The following is a 21,747-nucleotide window of genomic DNA, read 5'->3' as shown; positions in this document are numbered from 1 at the left end:
ATTGCAACTGGGAAAACCATAGCCTTGACTATACGCACTTTTGTTGGCAGGGTGATGTCTCTGCTTTTTTGTATGCTGTCTAGATTTGCCATCCCAAGGGGTACCACTTTGCTTTTTCTGTAAGAGCAAAAGATAGCTATTGGGGGTGGGGGGGGGGAATCTTTCTAGTGGGAGTTCAAACCTCTTCCTTGCTCATATGGATAGCCCATCCCTAGAGATGCAAGCCAGACTTTCCTGACTCTCCTGCGTAAGCTGCCTTGAGTTCCTCACACAAAGAGGTGGGATACGAACACAAAGTAGTAATAATACAGTCTGCTATGGGAAGAAAGGGGTATTGAGCTTATGGAAGCCGAAATCCACAATGCCTTCTGTCTCAGTAAACTGGCATCACTGGACGCAGCTCCGTGGGGAGCATGAAAGCTCACACACACGCCTTGGACTGAGGGACACACTCCCCCGCTAGCAGTTATCAGAGGAAAAGACCTTGCTCTCGCCCCAGCATTGAAGGAGAACCTGACCACCACCCCCAAGCCTTCTCCCAGGGCCTTTGCTGGCCATTCTCGGAGTGCCACCGAAATGTCTGCCTTTACAGACTTTCTTGCCCCCTTTTCTGAAGCCGGCCAATGGCATTAACAAAAGAAAAAGCACCATTGAATTAACATATTGCAAAACATTACAAGCTGCGACAAGTTTAAAAGACTAAGTAAAAAAAGATGTGCTGCGATCCATTTCCTAAATGCAGAAGAGAAGAGCCAGTCAGAAAAAACTTGCCAGAATCTGGGGGCAACAGAGAAGGTCCCCCACACACAGGTCCTTGCTGGCCCCGGGGGATGCCTTGCCAAGGCCCCCTCCTGCCACTTGAATGAAATGAGACACGCAGCTCCGCAGACGGGTCTCCGTCTCCAGCTGGAGCGGCCTGCTTTTGGCCGCAGTCCTGTGCAATTCCCACCCCCTTATTTTCTCTGCACTGCCTGGAACTACTTTGGGAAAGCGATGGGAAATGGCTATTCTTAGGGAAGGGCACTGAGAGACACAGTTGTGGTTGTGCAGGATTGCAGCTCTGCTCGGATGAAGGAGACAAAGAGACAGATCCTAGTTTCCCACATCCAGAAGTGAAGAAGCAAGAGCTAGTTGCAGAATTACTAGCCCTTAGGGAAGCTATGAACAAATCCGCTGAAATCTAAAGTACTATTTTAGGTATTCCTAAATACCTAAATATTCCTATTTCTGCGAGAGCCCAGTTTTACTGAGCTACTATTTTAGGTAGTAAATAGTACTACAATAGTAGCTCAGTAAAACTGGGTTCTCTCACACCTCTGAAAAGTAAAATCCTGCCTCCCTGCATGCAGCACCACGAACTACCTTCGAATTTACCTTCGTTTCAAACATGGCTTCTCATCCAAGCGCAGGGAATAGAAAGGAGCACGAGAGGCACATCAAACAGTTCTTGGGTCTTTTCAAAGCCCAGTGCGCCCACTCCGTTGGACCACATGAAAGCGCGACACCACTCCTTCCCACGCACATAGCGACTTTAATGTTCAAAGTGCTTGACAGTCATTATTGCGATTGCCTTCACAACAAGTTTGCGAGGTAGGCCACCGGCATCCCCACTTTAGAAAAGGGGACCTGGAGTTTGCAGCAGTTCACCTGCAGAAGGCCTGAGGTGTGGGGAGGGGAGGGAAACCCACCTTTTCCAGCAAGGATCCGCTTGGTTCTTTCCCAGACAAGTAGCACAACAAAGGACACCTAGCCCCAGCGTTAGGCTCTGCGAGAAAACTTAAGAGGACTGTTTCCTTATTTATTTCCCCCCAACTTGATTCCCAGTTAGATGATGTGCCATGAATTATGACAAACAGCATTCCTAAAGGATACATTATAAAAGAGGGTCATGGCTTGGATCCAAGATCCTGTTCACTTACAGAAAGGGGTACTTCCAGCAATTCCTCCCTTCACCTAGACCCACCGCCCCGCACACGGTATCCCGGAGTCCGCAGGGGCAGATTCTTGGGTTGGGGGCACAAGAAGACTGGAGAAGGGAGATGCTGGCAAAAAACCTGATCGGTGAAAATTTACTCTCTTCCAGCCACAGAAGGAAGGTCACCATTCCAAGCTTATCCTCCAAACATTGTGCTTTCCTCGGAAGATAAAGCTCTTTCGTAGCTTTCCCCAGTTCTTGGCACCTTGCCCCCAACGATCTGTTAGCCACAAGGACGTTGGGGGTCCTGTGCCCCTGCACACAGGTGGCTTCCTTCGCCACTGAGCTGAGCCCTGACCTCGCGGGCTTCTAGGCTGCCGTCCCCTCCTGCAGGGCAGTGGCAAGAAGATGCCCCTCTGAAGGCACGCAAGCTGATCTGCCTCTTCCTGCAGCAAAGGGGAGCGCATGCACAGGACTTCGTCAAGCTGGTGCCTTCCAAGTGGGCTGGACTGGGCCCCCGTCATCCCAGCCAGCCAGAGGGTGGGTGCTGCAGTCCAGCCCCACTGGAGAGCACCAGTTGGCAGAGGGTGGAGTAAGCGGCCGCCTTACACTTCATGCCCGGCCACACGGCTGGAGCAAGTTCGAAAGAGTCACACGGATGCCACGCACTTGCCCTCCCCTCGCGTTGGGCACAGTTGCCGTGCGAGCGCAGATCTTGCTGCTGCGCGCATCTTCCCAATCTTTGGTCTCCCCCTTTGAGGAAGGGGTGCGGGCTGGATAAGCCAAGCAAACTGCGGAGCGGAACGGCCGACTTCACGGACAGACAAGCCGGGCACGCCAGGAGCCCAAGCGGCATGTCTGGCTTTCCAGTCAGGTCGGCTTGGCCATAGAAAAGACACCTGCTGCAAAGCAGATTTTAAAGGGCACGGGGCCACCTGCCCGTTCGTGCGCGGGTATGCATCGACAGCACATTTTAACAACGTGCTTCGGCAAATATCTTCCGCATGCCCAAATCCGGAAGGAGTACGAAAGCACTGTGAGAGGTACAAGGCGAAGGACTTCGCCCCGATTTGCAGGGCGTGAGAAAAGGCCGAGGTGCAGCAAGTCTCCCCGGAAGCGCCCCTGGCCACCGGCCTGCCGCGTTTTCTCCCAGCATCTTCCCTCCAGGGTGTCCCTGCAGTGCCCCGTGCCCTCCTTACCAAGGCCGGGGAGGAGAGGCTCCTGAACCAGATGCTTGAAAAGAAAAGCCGGTAAAAAGGTAAGGTGTACTGGGAGGATAAAGGCACCAGAGAAGAGTCCGTCTCCACCACTCCACCCATCCGTCCCCGGGGCCGTCTCCAGAGGTCTGGGGGCTGATGGGTTTCCAGAAGACATCGGAGCTCTCCCCGTTAAGGCATCAGGTGAGGTAGGCTGCACTGCCAGCTGAGCCTGCCTGTTCACCACTTCGAGTCAAAAAGCCTGTTCCGGTAATAGAGGAAAGCCGGAGAGTTGCTAGCCCCTATGATTATCAGCAGCAGCAAGTAGAGGATCATTATCACAGCAAAGCGATGCTTGGAGAGCCAGGACTGACCAGCAGAGCTGTGGGAGGAAAGGGGACCAAGATCATGATTTCTGCCCCCGAATGCGCTTCGCGCCCATGCGGTGGCCCCCAGCGCAGCACCCGCGAGCACCGCGACCCCCGCACAGCCTCGGTCCCACACAGCTCCCCACTCCCTCCAAACAAGTTGGTTCAAGAAAAAACACCAGGCAGCCCTTCTGCTTTCTCTCTCTCCTCCTGGATGAAGCGCCACCCCGTTCCAAGCAGCCACCTCCCTCTCTGCAGCTACCTGGATGAGCTGCTTGCCTTGACTGAAAGGGGGCAGGAACCCAAGACTCCCAGGGAGGCCAGTCCTTTTGTGTGCCGGCACAGCAACTACGCCAGTGTGGCAGCACCCTCTGCACGCCCTTTTAGGATCTCTCTTCCCTAGCCAGCAATGCCATTCTGCCATTCCGAACGAGTGGGCGGTGAGGGGAGCCACACCTTCTCAGGCGGTGTGCAAAGGCCCTGTGTCACACCTGTGGCTGGATCTGCGGAGGAGTGGGGAGCGCTTACCTCCGGTGCTGCTTCTGTGAGTAGACAAGCAAGTATTTCACGCGAATCAGCTGGTTGTTGGTAACAACGAAGTATTTCTGAGGAACGTCGCCCCCTTCGCTGTTCTTCACCCTGGCTCGCTTCTTGTCGATTTCCTTCGAGTCTGCACGAGAACAGCGCCTCTTAGAGCCAAGGCGGGAGGCCAAAGTAGCACTGGAGCGACATGCAGCCCCATGGCTCCATTTAACTGCACTCCAGCACGCCAGGACAAGTTCTTTAGAGGTATTTATCTGTCTTAGAATGGGGTTCCCATGGAGCGCAAAAGCGGCCCCACGCCTCCAAAGTTGCCCACCCTGGTGCAGAGAACACGTGGCTTTATTCCTGGCAACACCTCCAGCTGGAAGTCTCACCGGGAATGGCTCAGGAGAGACTCACCTTTCTTCTTGGCTTGGCACTTCACATCTGGATGGTCGATGATTTCACAAACAGCAACGCAGCTAAGAATCGGGCCCATTACGCTTCGCTGCCAACCGAGACCGTGGGGGCTATAGAGAAGGGCGAGGCTCAGGTCGCTGGTCAGGTAAGTGCCTTCCCCGAACAGGGAGGTCTGGGAAAAGGAGGAAGGCTTTGCACATCAACTAAATGGCAACCTAGCAGCCTCTCTTCCCAAAATAGTTATTTATTGAGCTCCTGCCGCACTGAGATTACCCAAACACTGACAAGTCTACGGGAGGGAGGCAGGGAGGAAGGGAGCGGAGAAGAGACTTCAGCCCTCGGTACTCATGGAAGGTCATCTCCTCTCCCCGTGAAGAACAAGGTGTGTTCTTCAGACAAGGCTTTTTCCCAGAACAACAGAAAACCTGCCTTCTGTGCACAGATACGCACTGAGAGGATGCCTCTTCAAACACAAATATTTAAATATTGGTCAAAGCTGCTCAGCACCTTTTGGCAATTGCAGGCAACCGCCAGGGGGCTCGCCCTGCAAGACCCATCTGCCCCACATTTGTTATTCATTTATTCACTGAACTTATAGGCCACTCAAGAATCCTATGGACTCTCTGAGTGGTTTGGCCTTTAGTTAGTTAATTATTGAGTTTATAGGCCACTTAAAGAGTCCTACAAGACTCTCTGAGCGGTTTGGCCTTGGCCTACAATGCCCATCAGTGTTGCCAGTGGTGAGGGAGGATGGGAGGAGTTGGTCCAAACATCAGCAGGACCACAAATTGCCCACCTGAGCCTTTGGGGGTGAGCAGTGGGGAAAGCCCAGATAAATGCAGTGCGGTGTGCATGAACGTGAGACTTTTAGAATTGGGACAGCATAGAAAAACTTCAAAGAAACAAACTGCCTGGATGGGGGCAGCAGCGGAGGCCTGCCACCCTCAGGAGAGCCAGGAGAGTGAGCAGGCCAGGAAGGTCCACAGCCGCCTGCTGCTGGCTTCTCCAAGAGCACGCTGCCCCCAGCTCGCCCACTCAAAAAACCTAGGAAGGCCCGTAGGGAGGAGGAGGCGAGTGGTATTTTCTGTGCCGACTGTGCCTGCAGCAGGCAAGCAGGGGAGGCTGGCTGAGGAGCAAACAGATGCATGCTACCGAGGGACCCAACAACGCATCTCCTCGAAGAGAAGCTGGTTTCTCCCCAGCGGGCAGCTCCCCGAGCTCGGCCGTGACAGAACGGGGCACAGGCCCCCGAGAAGCTACAGTGCAACATGAACTGCAACAAGCAGTGTTGCAAACATTGCAAGAGCAATGGGGTTTTTTTGGGGTGGGGGGGGAGTGCTTAGGACAAATGACACACAAGCAGTATACTGGAAATGATCCCCGGCAGAGATGGCTGGGGGAAGCCTGTCTCCCACGCCTGTAAGACTAGAAGCCAGCCTTCTGCAGCGGCGCTGACTGGCAGGAGGCTCACGACAGGCACGAAGGGGCAGCACCCCCAGCCGCTCAGAGGGCTTCAAAAGGGGCTCGTCCAAGAAGGGAGGACGCGGCCGCCCTCCCCAGCTGGGGGCTCTCAGAGCGGGTTGCGCGCCTTCTCGCAGCTACCTCCGGGGAGTTGTGGTCCGGAGAGCGCCAGCATGGGGAAGCAGGATGCCGCCTGCCAGGGGCCACCCTTCACAATTCCCAGCAGCCCTTTGAATTGCCAGCCGCGGGGGAAGCAGGGGACACACAGAGCGCCCGCCGGCGCTCCTCCTGCCCCGGGACAAGCGAGGCGCAGCCTTACCCGGTTTAAGTGGCAATGCAGCCCGTTGTGCACGATGGAGTGGAAGTTCTCCAGGTGGCTCCCGTGGAAGGCATAGATGAGGCCTCTCCCCGCCCTGGTCTCCTCGAACTTGGCGTTCATTTGGTTGCAATAGGTGACTTCAAAGAGGAAGTCGGGCGCAGGCACTGGGACGCTGGGCGCTCCCGTGAGCTCTTCTATCTTCTTATACTTCAATGCCATTAAGAGATGGCGAGGTTAGTGGCTTCAGAGCACAGAGCATTTCCACAGGGGTCGGGCTAGGGAGCGCTGGAGGGGAATGTGTCGGGTTCAAGGCCCTGGGGCGGCACGTACTCAGGGCACGCTGCGTTTGCTTTTCCCTTTTATATCACACCTTTTTAGATGGCAGGCCTGAGAACTAGCACTGCTATCTGTGCGCAGCTTTGCAAGCCTATGAGGTTGAAAACCAGCGCATAAATGCGTTTGCTAACAATACCCTTTACAAATCATGCCAACACCGTGGAAACTGCTCTTGTCTGCCCCAAGCCCTAAAAAGAACCTCGTGATGCCAAATGACCTCTGGACAAAGAAAGCCAATCACTGTACTTTAATGCAGCCTAATCTGATGGACTACAAATCCCAGCAAGCCATGGGGGAGGCTGCGAGTTGTAGCCCAACCCTCCTGGAGGACACCAGGTTGGAAAAGGCTATGCTAACAGCACAAACTTCCCCCTTGAGCACCTCTTTTGGCTGCCCCGAGGTAAAGGCACTCTTCAGATCCTCTACGAGGTGCCCTGGTGATTATTTGACCAAAAGGGAGGGCAGAAAGCTAAAGGACCTGAATACACGGCCTGCCCACATGGGCGTCCCAACATCCGCCTGAAGCACCCGGCAGCACCCTGCTGTTTGCCCAGACGCACCTTGGGGAATACCGATTAACCCAAGATGCCATTTGCCCTTATGAGGACCTCCAGAGAGAAGCCCTTTACAGCCTGCCTGTTCAAAACGCCCTTCCTGAAATACCATCTTGAAACAACGAATCGCACGCCACAGCCAAGTGCTTGGAAATGCCACTGACTTCTGCGGAAGAGCATAAAGCAAATCCACCCGAACTGCGTGGGACTTGAAATCAAGAGGACAGCGCTTGAACGCTCTGCCGTGGGCCAGCTGTTCTCCTCCTCGTCTTTTGGACAAGGGAAGGCTGCATTTTTCCAGAGGGCATTTGGGACTCTCCAAGTGAGCAGGGCCACTTTGCCTGACTCCCACGTTGGGGTTTTTCTGCGGGTCATTTCGATCACAGCTGCCCATTTGGCTTTTGTGGGTACATCTATCTTGGGACAGATCATGATTAGAGCAGACAGATAAAAATCAGTGGAACCTAGGTTCGTCAACTAACATGACTAATTGATTGCAATAGGTCTACTCAGATCCGCACCCAACCCGTCCCAATGTTTGGTCAAATCCTGTGGTTTTGGCACTGCATTAGCAGCTTGTTGCTAGGCTTCTGGCTCACTTGTAGGACAAACATCTTTTCTTAAGGCTTCAAAAATACAAACTCAAAACCCCTGACTTTGACTGGGTGGTTCTCTTCCTGAATCTGGTTACTCGAAACTGCTTTAAGATCCTGGCTTGCTCTGCCCCATGGGTCCTCTAGGGCAGCCCAGAGAGCGCTCCCCACCCCAGGACCGCTCTGAGCCATCCACATCTGCTGGATCCCATCCGCCGCAGGGGTGCTCACCTCTTGCTTGCTGCTACTCTGTATGCACAAGACCTTGGAAGATAAAACCCAGGCCAGCAGCTCCCAGGCCCTTTGGTCCACGTCTTGGCCCGAGGCAAGGAGTTCCTCCAGGCTGCCAAGCGCATTTGTGTCTGCAAGCTGAGAGAGAAACATGCTTAGGGGGCGTTTCTGGCTTTTCCTGAGCATCTTGCAGAGCTAAGAGGCCCCCTGATGGTCAAAGGGAAGAAAAAGAAGAGAAGCCGCGTCTCTGGCAATCCTGTCCTGTAGCTGCCCCTGCGCGGGCGGGCCCAGCCCAGCAGCAGGACCCTGGCCTGGGGCTGGGGCTAGTGCCACTCATCCACAGCACACCAGCCTGGGAATCGGTACCCGGTGCCCTCGAGGCAGTATGGCTGAGGGTGCAAAGGGATGCTGGATGGGATGGGGAACCTGGGAAAACGTGGAAGCATTGTGAATTGAGACAGCCCCAGGCAGGCCAAACGCTTTGGCAACACTGGAAGCTGCCTCCCGCTCAGCCAGGCCGCTGGTCCCTCCAGCACAGGGTTGTCTGCACCTGCCTCCTTGAGCCTTGTGGTCCCCAGAGGTCTGGGACTAACTCTCCTCAGCATGGCTGGCTGGGAATGCTGGGAGTCGCAATCCGGCATGTCTGGAGGGCACGAGGTTGGGAGAGGCTGGCCTGCACAACCCTGCGAGGCCTGCAGTACACACAGAAACAGAGAAACAGAGCGAGTCAGAAGGGGCCTTCTGGGCCATCTAGTCTGATCCCCGGCTCCAGCCAGCTCTGCTCACGACACGCCCACCATGTGCACGTCCAGCCTGTCCTTGAACACCCGCACCGATGGGGCCTCAACGACCTCTCGTGGAAGCCCACTCCACACCCTCGGGGTCCTGACTGTCAGGAAGTGCTTCCTGGCATCCAAATTGAACCTTGGCTCCCTGAGCTTTGCTCCCTTGGAGCACGTCCTGCCTTCCTCTGCAGGGGAGAACAGGTCTCTACCCACCTCCGTGTGACACCCCCTCACATACCTGCATGTCGCCAACAGATCCCTCTGAGTCTCCTCTTCTCCAGGCTGAAGAGGCCCAGTTCCCTCAGTCCCGCCTCGTACGGCATCCCCTGCAAACCGGCCACCAACCCTGTGGCCCTACGCTGCACTGACTCCAACCTGGCTATATCCTTTCTGTAACGAGGGGCCCAAAACTGAGCACAATACTCCAGTTATGGGCGCACCAGAGTTGTGTAGAGTGGCAGTAATCCCTCTTGATCTAGAAGCCACACTTCTGGCTATGCAGTCAAGGGTGGCGTTCGCCCTCTTGGCCACCGCATCACACGTCTGACTCATGTTCAGCCTGCAGTCAACCAGCACCCCGAGGTCCCTTTCACAAGTGCTGCTCTCCAGCCACTTGTCCACTAACCTGCACTTATGACACCCCATTCCTGTGCCCCAAGTGCAAGACCTTGCACTTATCCACATTGAACGCCATCCTGTTGTCTCCTGCCCACTTCCATAGTCTGTCCAGATCCTTTTGGATCTGGAGTACCTGCTCCTCAGTTGTGGCCACTGCTCCAGTTTTAGTGTCGTCTGCGAATTTGATCAGCAGACTGTTCACCCTTTCTTCCATGTCATTGATGAAGAGATTAAACAGGATCGGCCCCAGGACAGAGCCCTGGGGGACCCCACTTGTCACTGGCTGCCATCCCCATGATTCCCCACTAATGGTTATCCTCTGCTTTCGGTCAGTCAGCCATGCCCTAATCCACCGGACAGTGCTTTGGTGTATCCCAAAACTCCTCAGTTTCTCCACCAGGATATCATGGGGCACTTTGTCAAAGGCCTTGCTGAAATCCAGGTAAACCACATCCACTGCATGCCCTCCATCCAGCCACCACTCCTATGTAGACGAGCGGGTGGTCTCCGGGCTTGCGCGGGGGTCTTTCCCAGCCTCACTGCCATGATGCTGTCGAGGCCTTTGTTTTTTCAGTCCTCCCTTCTAAGTACCCAGCAGGACATCACATTAGGCTTTCTGGGACCAGCTACTGGAGCTCTATGGCAAAAGACTGTTGACTAATCATTCTTTCAGCCTCCAGTGACATCATTTTCCTAGTCACTGCAGATGGCGTTGTGGGAGCCCCATGATGACAGTGATTGCGTTTGGACGCTGCCATTTTTCCTGCAAGGAACCCAAGCTATCCGACACAGTCCATCTCCCCGCCTGCATTTCGTCCTCACAGCCAGCGCCGTGTGGGGCAGGTGATGCTGAGAGGGAGTGACATGCCCAAAGTCACCCGGGAAGCTTCGTGGTCAACTGGGGACGAAACGAGGCCTCCTGGGTCCCAGTCCAGCCCTGTAACAGCTACGCCACAATGACTCTCGGACGCTAGAAATGGCTCCAGACTGTGAGGACCAGTCTGTTCTCAAGCACAACGGGGCTCCTTTCAGACCCTTCCAGAGGGGCACCTGCACCATCGTATCATGCCAAGCTGTTTGCAGAAGGGGCACAGGCAGGATGGGCAGGAATCGGCACCTGCTCTTTTATTCACAAAGAGGTGAGTGATCCCCCCCCTTAAAAATCATATTTACCTACTGAACAAGCCACAAGAGGTTTGAACATTCACACATTTCAGTCACAGAATAGAAAATATTAGATTCGCTTTGCCACCATATAATTCCCCCTACCCCCCATTTCTAGATTTTGTCCCCTTTTCCCTCCCCAAATCATATGGATTATAAACTTAACACTCCGGTTACATAGAATGCCGCTCATTCAAAATGAGATACCCTAATCTGCGTGTCTCTTTTGTGTTGGGGTTGATGAGGCCGTCTTCTATATCCTTGGAGTGTGTGAAATTAGTCACTACATAACTTGTTCCTTGTCATCATCGATTATATCCTGACAAAGGTCACCTCCCGTCCTGGGAAAACAGAGGCAACAACTCTCCTCGGCAGGCTGTCCTCCCAGAGAGAAGAATTTTACAGCCACCACTGCAACGCTGGCTTTTCTGCAACAGCAATGCAGTGCTTGGCAGAAAAGGACACGTCCCCCTATGCAGCTGGTGTATTTGTCCAAAGCTTCCTAAAACAGATAAGCACCAAGTTGGACTCGGAGGCCGGGCTGAATGCTCAGCGCCTGCCCCAGGAAACCTCACCGGAGGGAGTGCAGTGCCGCCCCCTGGCAAGAGTTAGGGACAGTCAGTCCCGGCATCTAGCGAAACCCACACCCCAACTTTAAACTTCCAGAGTAGGAAAGGCAGCGTGGAAGCTGGCAAGCAGCGGGGGCAAGCAGAGAAAGCCGACACAAGGGAATGTTCTTATGCAGAAAGCCGAGTCCCGCAACCGTCCAGCACTGAGTAAGTCTGACTTGCAAGCTGCCACTCACCTTGTCCCCTGTGGCAAGTTCGCAAAGCCTATAGCGATTAAAGGTTTAAAAACACACACATCCAACAACAACACTGCAAGTATGGACATAAAGACCTAGAATTCTCGGTAAACCTCAGCCATAAAGCTGTATGACCCTTTTTGTCTAAACATGCCTAAAAGCTCTGTGGGTGTCAATGCCTGGCTCCAAACTAATTTAGTCCTAGGAATATGCTCTCCTTTTCCAGACCAGAATGCTCGGGTTGATCCTGAGATGGGGAATCAAAGCATGGAGGCTGCCAAGAGGGGCAGTCCTGTAATAACCAGTGACTAGAGAAATGTCTGTTCCAGTTCTGACAAAGAGATTAAGCTTCCCACTGTCCTAAACGCCTGGCCTGGCTCAGGGAGCCAAGCAGAGAGGAGGCAATGCTGCATTTACTCCTAGGCAGAGTCGCCCAAGACCTGATGTAAATATTGTTGAACCACGGGATTATTAGGTTTAATAAACACTTGGGTGGAAGAGTCCTAAAGACGTCCAGCACACTCACAAAAGAGGAGGATTGTCTAAAATGAGTGTGAGCTGATAAAAAGCAAGTTAAATAGGTGAACATGTTCCAAGAAAGGGGTCCTGGGGTTGTGGCGGGCAGCTCAGGGGAAGCATCAACCCAGCGTGTGGCTGCTGTGGGAAAGGCAAACTCCATGTTAGGCTTAATTTGGAAAGGAAACTGCCAAGATGGCATTCCCCTTGTACACATTTTGGTACGGCTCACACAGTCCTGTCCTCCTCTCCTGCTTGCGGGAGCCTGTGGGCAGCTAGTTGGCCACTGTGTGAGCAGGGCACTGGCCTGGATGGGGCCCCGGCCTGGTGCAACAGTTTTTGTGTCCTTACGCTCTCAGAATTGCACCCCGAAAGCCACAGAACCAAGGCAAGTTTCAGCGCTGCGCCCAAGGATTGTGGGACCGACTGCGGGCTGTAGCAAGACTCGCACTTGGAGCGGGCAAGCGAAAACCGGGCCCCGCTTTGGGTCACAAAGAGATGCCCACTCACCAATGCCTCAAAATCCTTGTTCTCCTCAGTGGCATAAAGTCCCGGGAAGGGCCGGAGGACCGAATCCCGCTTGTAGCTCTGCAGAGCGGAGACAAAGAAGCTGCACTTCAGGTCGGCAGCCAAGAGACCCTTCCGGATGGCCTCCTGCACCCGCTCTTTGTGGGCAGCTTCATCGGCACTTGGTGCTTGCATTCCCCAGGGGCTCTGTCAAAGAAACACGGGGATGGTTGAGAACGGAATCAGAAAGGCTGCTTCCGGCACCTCTTCGCTGAACAGCCTTCGCACAGCAGTCTTTCTCTGCAGGACACAACAAGATCGCTCTTTCCTGCTGGAAGGGAGAGAAATCTTCAAGTAAGGACTCCACAGTGCACACGGTCCCCAGACCCGACAGCACTCCTTGCCTTAAAACTACCTCCACGAGTGCATCCTGACCTATGCCTTAAAAAGCTGCACAACAGGCAGACATGCAACAGGTAATGCTGCAGCCCCCCGCTTCCCAGCCTCAAAATATTTTTGTTTCCCTGACGCATACACAATGCCACCCCACCAGAAAAACCCCTACTTTTCACAGCCAAACATATATTGCTGGGTTGCAAACTCTGCTGCTGAACAATGGCTGATGGAAGCTGAAGCCCAAAACCATTCCCCATTCTTTGTCCTTGCATATTGTATTTTTTTAGAGCTTAAAACGGGGGGGGGGGCTTTAAAACACTCTGGGGACAGCGTGAAAATGGAATAAGCATCTGGAAGGCAACGCAAGCATTGCCCATGCCTGGCGCCCGACAAAACTGGTGGCTCTGACAGCTCGCGACAGGCAGAAATCCAACCGATTAGGTAATCCCCTTTGGGGGACTGTTCTCTGCACCTGTCGAACTTCTATCCGCAATACAGCCGCTAAGACCGCAGACTGCCTGCCCGAGTAGCTCCCGCTTTCTCGCGACCACCCCCCAAGCTTCACAGAGGTTTGAGGTCTTTAATCCTCCGCTCACCCTCCGGCCTTCCTCAGCGGCGGCTCCTCCAAAGGCGACTGACACGCAAGCCTCTTCCTCCTCCCAACATCCAACTGAGCATGCGCCGTTTGTCACGCACATGCTCAGTAGCAGCAACTGAAGCCATAGGCAGGGCAAGTTTCGTTATGGAACATGCGCAGTAGCAGCATTTGAAGCAGCGGCTTGGCCCACGCCGTGCATTCGATCCATCCCTAAAATGTTCACTAGCACCGCCTGGGAGGCGGGGGCGTCTGCTTGTACGCATGCTCAGTAGCAGCCCCTGAAGCTCCAGTCCTGCCCTATTCTTTGCCCGTCTCTTATTCTGGGCATGCTCAGTAGCAGCCGCTGAGCCAAAGAGAGATTTTGCTACAGTTTGCTAGAAATAAAACAATGACCACATGAGCGATAATAACAAAGCTCCAGTCTTGCCCTTTTCCTTTTCTTTCCTGTGCTGTGGCTGTGGGCAGCACGGCAGCAAACGGTGTTTAACGTATATTCTGCAGCAATCCCATTGAGTTAAATGGGAGTTACACCCAGGCTAGATTTGTTGTTGTTTTTAGTTGCGAAGTCGTGTCTGACCCATCACGACCCCACGGACAACATTCCTCCAGGCCTTCCTGTCCTCCACCATCCCCTGGAGTCCACCTAAGCTCACGCCGTCTGCTTCCGTGACTCCATCCATCCACCTCATCCTCTGCCATCCCCTCCTTCTTTTGGCCTCAGTCGTTCCCAGCATCAGGGGCTTCTCCAGGGAGTCCTTCCTTCTCATTAGGTGGCCAAAGTATTTGAGTTCCATCTTCAGGATCTGGCCTTCTAAAGAGCAGTCAGGGTTGATCTCCTCCAGGACTGACCAGTTTGATCGCCTTGTGGTCCAAGGGACTCGCAGGAGTCTCCTCCAGCACTACAATTCAAAGGCCTCAATTCTCTGGCGCTCAGCCTTCCTTATGGTCCAGCTTTCACAGCCATACACTGCAACTGGGAAAACCATAGCCTTGACTATACGCACTTTTGTTGGCAGGGTGATGTCTCTGCTTTTTAGTATGCTGTCTAGATTTGCCATAGCTTTCCTCCCCAGGAGCAAGCGTCTTTTACTTTCTTGGCTGCAGTCCTAGATAGAAGCACCCAAAGCTCCCTTTGCTCACCTTGCCCAAGCACCTGTGGCTCCACCTTCAGGGCCAAAACTTGGTGCATTTGAGGCACTTCTCCTGGCACCGGAAGATCATTTTGTACTGCTGCATTACCTATTGTTATTATAGTGTATTGTTTGCTTGTGTGTATTCTGTAACTGAATTTATACACCACCCAGAGAGCTCAATAAGCTATGGGGTGGTATAAAAACGCAATAATAATAATAATTACCTAGGCATGCATTTTCTACATGTTGCATGGACCATCGGCCCGGGAAAGCCCCACTGCAGCCCTCTGAGGCGAGGTCAACTGGAGAAGCGGCTCCCGTTTCAGCAGCCCTTCCCTGCCTTTCTCCATCTCCTCAGCTCGTCCTCTCTAGCCACGCTGGGGGTCCCTCCCCGCATGTAGCTCGTGGGACACTGGCTTTGCCCAGGATCCCAGCTGATGAGAGCAGCAGGCTGAAACCTCCCAAGGGCCCCAGCTGCCCACCACTTTCCATGGCACCTTCGCTGTCCACGCAGTCAAGCCAGCTCCCCCGGGAACCCTCAACCAGGATGGAAGTGCAACAGTACTCCCCACCCATGTTCCCCAGCAATGGTGTACATTGGCACACCACTCTGACCCTGCCGGTGGGCCATTGGACTAGTCGCCACTATAGTCTTTCACCCAGGCCTTTGTCCAATTGCCCTTTAAAGCCATCCAAACTTGCGGCCGCTGCCACACCTGGTGGAAGCGAGTTCCACAGTCAAACTGTGTGTCGGCCCCCCCCCCCCCATTCAGTCTCACTTAAAGCCTCGTCTGTCGTGCTGCAGCAAAGCTGCCAAGGGCCACGGGGCAGGTTAACACTTCCTACCATGGCCTGGAATAATTAGCAAGCTACAGGATGCGTTTCTGCCTCATTGCTGCCCCCAAAGAGCCCCAAGAGGACTGCTGCATTTATTTGACAAGGAAACCACATGGGACCCACATGGGTCAAACGGAGCTTGCTGTCAAACGTGACTCTTTCACACACACGCGCTCTCCTAATGTGAGCCAAAGGGGAGACCGGAGGCCGGGCAAATGGCCCCAAACTTCCCATCTCAGAGCTTCAGATATAGAGGAAGTAGCAAGTAAGACCAAAGTGTTGGGAATCCTGTTTGGGGGATTTCTGCCATAGAGGGGTTCTGCCAATGGATGGCAGCAAAGATTCTCTGGAAAACAAGCAGGGTTCCCTTCCCTCCGGGATGCAACAAAGAATGGGACGTAACAACGGAGTCAGTGCAGCCTCGAATCCGGCCTTCAGGTCCCTGGGGGAAGAGGAAGGATCCCTGGCCAGCTGACAAGCCACGCGTTGTTCTTGCTCCCCAGAGAACAAGTTCTTGCCGATGGTGCACCAGAGGATGGTTTTCACACAGAGGTGTGCACCGCGTGGGCAAGTGGGCCCAAACAGGGCTTTGGCGTTGCGGATCCTGTGCCATTCTCTCTGTGCCACCACAAGGGAACAGGGCCCGTGCCACAGGACCTTGGAGCGGGCACCCCCAAAAATCCTGTGGCCCCGCCAATGATGTCGAGAGGCCCCAGGACTGCACCCCGTGTTACATTCTTGGTAACTTTGTCACAAAATGCCAGCACTGATTTTTTATTCCAAAGTGGCCGTATTTTTATTTGGCCACTTTGCAGAGCCAGAGCGATTCCGCGGCAGGGGGCTTATTCCATGGAAATCCAGCTCTTGGCATCCATGTCTGACTGTCCAGTTTAAGCAACCGAGCTAACTGGGCAGCATTTTCGTTATGCTTGCAGGATCGTTTTGCCTGCAACGTTTTTGCTGTAAGTCACCTTGTGAAGGGTTTATGCTAAAAAATAGGAGGCAGGAAATATATTAAATAAACCACGAATGGATGACATAAACGAGCATGGGCAGCTGTTTTTTCCCGAGGTTGCTCAGTGAGAGATGTGTTGATTACCCAAAGACTATGCAGCCATCATTCAATCCCCCACTGGTATTTTGAGAGCTGAGTGCCCACCCTTCTCACCCCCAGCTAGAACAAATATTCACGACAACCAAAGTCAGCTGACTTCCATTCTCTCCCTTTCTCTCCACACTGCATGATTTAGCACTTGTGATGAATAATGCAGCTCAGTCTTAACCCTGATCACTATTCAGTTATATTTTAGATGTTCCTTACCAGAAAGATCTGTCATTAGTATAGCTGTCCGGATTCTTCTTGCCCATTCAGTACATTCCCCTTTAACTGGGAAAAGAAGGTGATGGAACCAAATGTCCTTTTTGTCTAGGGATGCAGGATGGGGCAGATGACTGTCTTTTCTCCCAGCAAGGCAGTACGGTCTAGTGGTTAAGAGTGCAGGATTGGGGACCCAGGAGATGCAGGTTTGATTCCCCACTCAGTCATGGAGCTCACTGGCTGGCTTTGGACCAGTCATGCTTTCAGCCTGGCCTACCTCAAAACTGAGCGCTTAAGCTTGGGATGCATTCTATTTATTTATTTATTATATATTTAGGCGTGTATTTATAGGCCACCTGTAACTGCCAAGGCCTTCCTAGGCAGCTTACAATGCATAAAACATATTAACAGAATAAAACACGTTGAAACAAATTAAAACACAACAAATTAAAAATATCTATAAAAGCAATATAAAAGGGGCCGCAGCATCCAGGCTAAGTGTTAAAAAAATGCCCACAAAGGTGGTGTCTTTGCCTGGCGCTGAAAGGAAAGTCAAGACGGCCCAGGGAATTTCGGAGAACAAGAAGGTGAGACGGGCCTCTCCTGACACCAGAGGCACGCTAAGGGGCACTGTGGAGCCATGCCAGATGTCCAGGTGGGTGCCATTACCTGCAGCAGTACCTGTTTCCCGGGATGCAAACCTCCGCTGGCAAACGGCAGCCATGAGCTGGCTTGTCCCCTCTCGCGCACCGCGTTGCCACAGCTCGCGTGCAGTCAGCTGCCGACAGGTCAAGGGATGGAGCCGCAGTCCTTTGAGGCATCCTGCCGCTCAGCCTGCCAAAGTTCCTATGACAACAGCATGTTCTGGTCCCCCCGGGATGCATCATCCGCCACTCTTCCGAAAGGGATTGCCGGTAGCTGGGAATGCACTGATGGGGAAGCCGGCTCGGCTGTGTCTCCTCCAAATGCCTGGGGAATGGGATTCTTCCATCAGACTCACAGGATGCGCTCCAAAGGTGGTGAAGCTGAAGTCGGACCCTGCCGGGCAGATGCTCCATGTTCCCAACAGGGACTGGGCATACCCTTCCAGCTGAATGTCAGCCGGAAAAGAAGAATGCAAAAGGGGCCGGAGTAGAAAGAGCACTCTGGAGGAAGGCCCGGTTGGTGAACTGACACCGCAAAGAGGAGCGTTCTTGCCTGGTGAAGATGCGCTGCAACATTTTGTTGCAGGTACCACTTGTTTCTTCTCAGAATAATCTTGTGGTGGGGAGGTCAGGCCAAAATGTGACCACGGAGATTCCAAAGACTGAGATCAGTGTGCCCAAGAAATACAGAAGTGCAAGATACCCACTTGGAGTCCAAGCGAGGAGGGGGGAGGGGGGGTCCCATGGCCGTTGGAGAAGAAAATGGCAAGGGGTGGGGGCAGGGGGAGTTCATCATCCTGCTTGAGTCAGTACCATCTCTTGCTCTGGGCGCTCCATCATGTGAACGGGCAGCTAAATGAATGCATGCGCGAAGGCGCTGGGATTTGAACCAAAATTTCCTGCCGCTCTTTGTTGCTTCCCCCGCCTGTCAAAACCTGGAAAACTGGATGTAAATCAGGGCATCTGTACTGAGAAAACCTCCGTGCTGCAGCCACGGATGCGATTCTTCATCTCTTCTAGTCCATGGTGCCTGCCATTAGGGGGTAGGATCCACCCCCCACATCTTGGCCCCCAACCCACATACACCACGCTCAGGCAGCTTCTTATGCAATTGACAATTGCAACCCTGTTTGCATATCGAGCCCCCTGGATCCTCAGGTAACAATCAAGGTGAATCACAAGAGAGGCTGCTGGAGGCCAGGCCTTGCTGAGAAGCAGAAAGGAAATCCTTGCGTTGGGGTGGCACCTGGAAGACTCTCGGGCACAGCCACTGCTCCCTGTTATCTTCCCATCCCTTTAATGTCCCTGGAGCTGCTCTCTCTCTGGTTGTGTTGCTGGCTCTGGACAGGCGGGGATCTCACAGGTGCAACACATCTTGGCACGGGGGGAAATGATGGCCAATGCTTCACTGCGGCCAACAGCGTTTGGGCTGGTAGAGATGTCAGCGACAGTGAGCTTGAGATGCATTCATAATTTGCAGTTTGGGCAGGCTCTTCCGAGGGGCTCTGGCTGCAGAAGGGGATTCTGGAATCTTACCTCCCATTGCCCCTGGCAGCCCCTTGCTGAGGTCTCTGAAGCGGCCCCAGCATGGTCAGGAAGGAGGGTGCTTCTGGTGGGTGGGAAAGGAAGGAGAGAGGGAAGGATGATGCCAGGCATTCTGTGCCACCCCACAGACTGAAGGAGCCAGACGTGGTGGCTGAAGTGGGGAGAAGGAGCTCCCCCGTGCTTCTTGTCCTGCTGGCAGCAGGTTGGCGGGGCACTGGCTATGGGGACGTGTCTTGGTTCAGCGCTTCCCTTCCACAAGGCCAGGCTGCACCGCAGGACAAAGCTTTTCTTGCACCATCATCCTGACTCCATTCCCCCCCCCCTTACTTTTGTCTGCTTTTCTGGTGAAATAGCCAGAAAGAGCCCAATTCTCGCATGTTTGCGTAGTTAAGAGGGAACAGAAGCAGGAGGGCTAAGTTCGTACACGTCAAGGAGCAGGTGGACGGAGGTTCCTCCCCTCCATAATGTGAGCACTGCTTGCGCTGCACTGAACTTGCTTTCTCAGGCGTCTGAGTGGGACGGTCTAAACTGGTGTCCTGCAGTAGTTGGACCCGATGGCCTTGTTGGCCCCTTCCCGCTCTGCCGTTCTTGGGTTCTGCCCATTGGCGGCATCTTTGGAGAAGCACCTGAGGCTTCCCAAATACAAAGCCTTCCATCAACAGCCTTTAGACTTCACTTCTTTATGAACTCTCCGTGGCCCACATTTCACGTCACAACCCCAGTGAAGACTTCCACAAGAGTTCAGGAATTTGCCGCCACAGTGTGGGCATTGCCTTGGGGATGCAATGGCATTAAACTGCAAACAAAGGAGGAATGGAGCAGGAGAAGAATAAGCAGGCCTGGTTAGCTAGGGACAGCCCTGTTTTCTAGGACCTGCCTTGGCAGGTCGCCATTTTTGCTCTGCTTTTTTGGGACGGGACTGCTAAAGTAAGCTAAAAGGAGCGAATGTACTGACTGACGTAGGCCGGGGCTGCAGTGAGCGTCTTCCCGGCTTTGTTTCTCCCAAGGTCACCCGAATGTCGGGGCGCCTTCCCTCCACCTCCATCCATCGCAGCCGAAGGGAACGGTATTGGCCACAGGTGATTAATGATTTGTGCTCCCTGAAGTAAGGATGGTTAGTTAATGGGTGAAAAACGGTCACCTGACTGAACCCGCGAGATGCACTGCGGTGGCTCCTTTTCCAAGCTCCACTGGTTGCAAAGCTGGGGCAAGGCGTGGACTCTCTTCTCATGACTCCCCAGCATTCACGACTCACCGTAATGTCGTCCTGTCGTCAGCAGGCATTGACCTGTGGCTGAGCCTCTTTGCCAATGGCGAGAATGAACGCTTGGACCCACAGGGAAGGTTGACTCGCCTTGAACTGGCGCTTTTATGGCTGAGATGACCCAGGCCCCTGCAGTGACTTGTGCCAGCCTGCTCCCGGGCGGTGGTCCTCACTGCCAACCACAAGCTTTTAGAGCATACACAGAGTGTTTTATAGACTCTGAATCACATGACATAGCAGTTGAGCAGGTAATGACAAAATAAGGGGAACACAGTGAAAAAGAATGTGGGAGATCTGCAGAGGAGACTTAATACAGTAGCCTTGATTACAGGAGATTAACATAATGATCACTGAGGCACAGGGATTACTGGGGGTCTTGGCATGCAAATGAGGGTGAGCGCATTACTGCTGGAAAAACTTGTCTGCCCACCTTATCAGTTTTGTTAGCTGTTAGTCAAAATCCTACAAGCTAGGCTCCAGCAGTATGTGGACCAAGAACTACCAGAAGTACAGGCAGGGTTTCGAAGAGACCGAGGAACTAGAGATCAAATTGCCAACATACGCTGGATCATGGAGAAAGCTAGGGAGCTCCAGAAAAACATCTGCTTCATTGACTATGCTAAAGTCTTTGATTGTGTGGATCACAACAAGTTGTGGCAAGTTCTTAAAGAGATGGGAGCACCAGACCATCTTATTTGTCTCTTCAGAAACCTATATGCGGGTCAAGAAGCAACAGTGAGAACTGGACACAGAACCACTGATCGGTTCAATGAGAAAGGAGTTCAGCAAGGCTGTATACTGTCATCCTGCCTATTTAAATTTACTTGTATATGCAGAGCACATCATGTGAAAGTCTGGGCTAGATGAATCACCAGTTGGAATTAAGATTGCCTGCAGAAATATCAGCAACCTCAGATATGCAGATGATTCCACTCTAATGGCTGAAAGTGAAGAGGAACTAAGGAGCTTCTCTATGCGGGTGAAGGAGGAGAGCGCAAAAGTTGGCTTGAAACTCAACATTAAGAAAACTAAGGTCATGGTATCCAGTGCTCTCACTTCCTGGCAAATAGATGGGGAAGAAATGGAGGTAGTGACGGATTTTATTTTCCTGGGCTCCAAGATCACCACAGATGGTGACTGCAGCCAAGAAATTAAAAGACGCTTGCTCCTGGGGAGGAAAGCTATGGCAAATCTAGACAGCATACTAAAAAGCAGAGACATCACCCTGCCAACAAAAGTGCGTATAGTCAAGGCTATGGTTTTCCCAGTTGCAATGTATGGCTGTGAAAGCTGGACCATAAGGAAGGCTGAGCGCCAGAGAATTGAGGCCTTTGAATTGTGGTGCTGGCGGAGACTCCTGCAAGTCCCTTGGACCACAAGGCGATCAAACTGGTCAGTCCTGGAGGAGATCAACCCTGACTGCTCTTTAGAAGGCCAGACACTGAAGATGAAACTCAAATACTTTGGCCACCTAATGAGAAGGTAGGACTTCCTGGAGAAGAGCCTGATGCTGGGAACAATAGATGGCAAAAGAAGAAGGGGATGGCAGAGGATGAGGTGGCTGGATGGGGTCACTGAGGCACTTGGTGTGAGCTTGAGTGGACTCCGGGGGATGGTGGAGGACAGGAAGGCCTGGAGGAATGTTGTCCATCGGTCAGACTTCAACTAACAACCACAACAGCCCAAGAATAGCCTTGGGAGC

At 53.2% G+C, this 21,747-nt stretch overlaps 1 protein-coding gene across 4 annotated transcripts; it reads right to left on the bottom strand.

Annotated features, from left to right (window-relative positions):
• Nucleotides 1-1,511: 1,511 nt before the first annotated feature.
• On the bottom strand, nucleotides 1,512-13,354 carry PARP16 (poly(ADP-ribose) polymerase family member 16). Of its 4 annotated transcripts, none has more exons than XM_044445081.1 (7): nucleotides 13,303-13,354; nucleotides 12,314-12,638; nucleotides 7,916-8,053; nucleotides 6,202-6,408; nucleotides 4,422-4,593; nucleotides 4,008-4,149; nucleotides 1,512-3,493 (listed from the first exon to the last, which is right to left on the bottom strand). In XM_044445081.1, exons 2-7 carry the CDS (start codon nucleotides 12,503-12,505, stop codon nucleotides 3,352-3,354), a joined length of 993 nt encoding a protein of 330 aa, XP_044301016.1. In that variant the 5' UTR covers nucleotides 12,506-12,638; nucleotides 13,303-13,354; the 3' UTR covers nucleotides 1,512-3,351. The 4 variants fall into 4 exon arrangements, with proteins under 4 accessions (XP_044301016.1, XP_044301015.1, XP_044301017.1 ...); XM_044445080.1 differs by having other exon boundaries at nucleotides 12,314-12,641; nucleotides 13,303-13,349; XM_044445082.1 differs by having other exon boundaries at nucleotides 12,314-12,517; nucleotides 13,303-13,347.
• Between the last annotated feature and the right edge of the window lie 8,393 nt (nucleotides 13,355-21,747).

This window comes from Varanus komodoensis, unplaced genomic scaffold (genome assembly GCF_004798865.1).
Source record: "Varanus komodoensis strain SLA01 unplaced genomic scaffold, ASM479886v1 scaffold46_3, whole genome shotgun sequence".
Taxonomy (NCBI): Eukaryota; Metazoa; Chordata; class Lepidosauria; order Squamata; family Varanidae; genus Varanus; species Varanus komodoensis.
This window is presented reverse-complemented; position numbering and strand designations above follow the sequence as displayed.